At 33.4% G+C, this 3805-nt stretch overlaps 1 protein-coding gene across 1 annotated transcript in view; it reads right to left on the bottom strand.

The window, feature by feature from the left end:
* The window catches only part of LOC107625455 (remorin 4.1), a 3884-nt gene extending 1191 nt beyond the window's left edge, over positions 1-2693 (bottom strand). Inside the window, exons 1-2 of the mRNA XM_016328089.2 lie at positions 1966-2693; positions 1300-1790 (exon numbers count right to left, since the gene is read on the bottom strand). Of these exons, the coding sequence (XP_016183575.1) occupies positions 1300-1790; positions 1966-2215 (741 nt within the window). The 5' untranslated portion in view covers positions 2216-2693. The remainder of the gene's footprint in view (positions 1-1299; positions 1791-1965) is intronic.

Genomic DNA, 3805 nt, shown 5'->3' with positions numbered 1-3805 from the left:
AAAACGGTTAACAGACACCTACCACTTGTTTATACATAATTCTGTTGATCCATGGCAGTGCGTGTAAGCACATTAAAATTGAAACGGAAATCAAATCAAATCATTAGACCACTTTCTTTCTATTTGCTGCTAGCTAGAGCTATTTTCTCCTCTTTATGTTGTCAATGTCAAAGTAGCGTTAATGATAAGGCAATGAATGAAGACCAAAGGAGTCTCTTTATATGCTGGAATGAAGCTTATCATCATACTAATTAAACCAGGGTGCTACTCCTTTTCTATTCAAATTCTTCTTTTTATTAATTTAGTACATTGAAAAATGATAATTAACTGTATTTAGACAAATATGTATAAAAACACAATTAATTTAACAAAAAGAGGGGTTTTTTTTCTCATTTAAAAACTAAGGGATTAATGGATCTAGCACTAGTTCTAATACAACTTAGGGTACTTATTTACTTAGGATATAATTTAAGCAACGTTTTAAACTACAACTTCTAATGAATATTGAATTTCTTCCCAGCATTTATACTTTCATGTGGACTATTTCTTTTTTTTTTTTTAGCCTTTTTTTTGGTCTAGAATCGTCAAGGCCTCAAGGGACAATAATTTCCAACCTTCCACCCGATCAAGAAGAACCAGAAAACAAGTAAATATTATTTGCCAAAAACGGAAAAGAAAAGTAATTAAATTAGTAACCATCAACAAGCAACTCGCTTATTAGTTAATATAATGCAAATAACATCGTAGGGAATAATCAACTTACTACCCAAAAACCATGCATCTTGAATGAAAATTACCACCTTATTTCAAAATATATGCCATTTAAAAAAATGATATATTCAGAGTTTAATATATTTGAACATTGAAACTCTATCCAAATATACTAAATTTTGAATGTTAACTTGTGATGAAGGGAGTAGTATGTACGGAGAGAACCTTAATCTAATGTGCACAGATTGAATTTAAACCAAGCCAGTTTAATTATAGTAGCTAATAACTTCCAATACTATATATTTGTGAGTGATTTAAAATATAAAATATAAAACACTAAAATGTTTTAATTAAAAATTATATTTCATCGAGTAATTTATTGTTAAATGTGTAATTTTTGGATGTTTAAAATTTTCAAAAGTAGCAAACAATAATGTTTAGACCAATAAAAGAGTAGTCAATACGTGTATACAAAAAATCAATCACATATATAAAATACCTGATAAAATACAAATAACATTTAAATATGTTAATTTTTTTGTATGCCTAAATTTTTTTAAAAAATCACATGGAGAAAGGAAAAGATACCTCAACTTTGTTCATCCATGAAGTGGTTTTCTGAAGTTGCTCATTCTCCCACCCACTGATCACAGAATCTTCCCTCTTGAATCTGTTGTTGATCTTAGCAACCTTAGCGTTCTGCCACGCGGCAATCTTCGCTTCAATCTCCTCCTTCTTCACTCTCTGCACCCACACTTCGCTCTGCCCACTGATCGTAACACCACCCACCATCATTCCTCCGCCGCCACCGCCACCATGCCTCGTCGGCGAAGAAGCAATCACCGGGTCTAAGGGGTTGTTATCCGGCACGATTGCCAGAGGGTTCGTCTCCTCCATCATCATCGTCCTCAATTGATTGTCAATATCATCTTCTCGAATCCTCTCCAAGTTTCTGCTTCCTTCAGTTCCGCCATGATTTGGAGGGTCATTCATTGGGCTGTTGTTCGATCCTGCAAGAACGAGAGCGCTGAATTCCCTGCTCATGGTGCTCAAGTTCTCACTCGAACCTGCAGCAACACCTATGTTCCACAAATACGTGCAAAACATAATAATAATTAAATATTTTTTTAATCACAATTTAAGCAAAAATAAATTAAATTACATATGTATACGTATGTATTCGCATATTTCGGGACTGATTTTTCCTGGCAAATTTTTCAACTACATATATGTATGTGCATAGTAAAGCAGAACCTTCTATGCTAGCCATGGTGGACAACGATGATGACTGGTGGCTTTGTGTCTCCCAAGCTTCTCTTATTCTACGGCGAAGGTTAGCGGTCATGGTGGCCGTAGTGGTGGTTAGAGGAGGGGTTAAAGCATGAATTTCTCTGATATATTGGTCATCTTCTCCTTGATCATTAATATTGTTGTTATTTTGCTCCTCTCTGCCATGGTTTCTTCTTGTCGATGATAGTGTTGATGTGCTTTGATCATTCAACATAGCAAGGTAGTGAATGAATTGTTGTGTGGGGTTTTGGTGTGAAAGTGAAGGTAAAGGAGACAAGAGACAAAGTCAAGGGGTTCAAGCATGTTATGGTTAATGGTTTAGTGTGTTTATTAAATTGTGTGTTTCTACTTTTGGGGATCTTCAGTTAATTGAAACGGAATGAAAGTGTAAACCACATACATATATATGGAAGAGAGGAAAGCTCCCTCAAAGAAATGGGAAAAAACGACAAATGTGAAATAAAGTCCAACATTTTGCATTTTTGGTTGAGAAATGGGTTTAAAAACAATTTCCTATGTCAATTGAAATGCATCCATATTTGATCCTTCGCTGATAAGATGTTGTGCTACTAGATTTAGGAAAATGCCATAAAGCCATAACAAATCTTAAACCAAATATCATCCCATAAAATTTAGTGGCTGCATTTACTAACAAAATAATCCCAGCCCCACAACCTTGGGAGTTAGTAGCTGCTTCAACGGAGAGTCCCTACTGGTGGCGTCGAGGTTAACAGTGTAAATTCGGCCATAAAATCAACCAAATGCTGAGGCTTCAAAGATCCTCAAGATTGATAAGAAATATTGTTATACAGATTTTTCACAAATCAAAATTAATAAGTTTTAATCCATCTAGATTGGTTCAATATTTAATTTCTGTGAGTGAAACTTGCTCTTTTTTATTTATGGATGTCAATTTAATGTGCATCACAGTATTTTATTTTGTCAAAGATGAAGAAGACATTTTTTTTTGGTAAGAATAACTAATAAAATAAAACAGATTTAACTTAAAAAAAAAAAAACCTAAAGTGCGTCAATGTAAAACAAGTTTTCCTGAAAATAAAATATTACAAGTGAACAAAAGATCACTAAAATGCAAAACTGGAAATTTTAAAGGAAAGACATTAAACTTTGTAAGAAAGATAAATTGCATGAATATGTAAAGTACAAAATTTGTAAAAAAAAATGAAGAAAATGAAAAGAAACCTATAGAAAATTGATTCAAGACAAATTTTTAGAAAGTCGTTGAGATGTGAGAGTTTGCAATAGTATGTTTCTGAAGAGAATTTTTAACCGACATTCATTGGCATTCCGTCAATTTATAGACGAGCACATCCAATCGTCTGGCGACACGTCATTTATTTCAAATATTTTGCCAAGTAACTATTTGCGCTCAATTCACAAGCTGACTTGGCCTTCGATTTCTTTTCTCTTCAACAACTTGCTTCGACATCCTTCAAGTTTCAATCGATTTTGTCTCGTCAACCACCAAATTCACATTAATCGAATAATAAATATCAAACTCGGATAACTCAATAAGCCATTTGATTAGTCGCCTAGTTAATTCTGGTTTGAACAAAATCTGTTGCAAGGGTTGTTCCGTTTTGACTATGATACTATGACTTTCTAAATAAGTTCGGAGCTGTCGAGCTATAGATACCAAAGCCAAAGTTAACTTTTCTAATTTGGGTTAATGTGGTTCAACATATTGAAGAGATTTGCTAACAAAATAAATAAAATGTTGTTCCTTTTCAAATTTTGTAATAAAAACAGAGCTTATATATATATTCGGTAACTGATACTACAC

This window comes from Arachis ipaensis, chromosome B02 (genome assembly GCF_000816755.2).
Source record: "Arachis ipaensis cultivar K30076 chromosome B02, Araip1.1, whole genome shotgun sequence".
Taxonomy (NCBI): Eukaryota; Viridiplantae; Streptophyta; class Magnoliopsida; order Fabales; family Fabaceae; genus Arachis; species Arachis ipaensis.
This window is presented reverse-complemented; position numbering and strand designations above follow the sequence as displayed.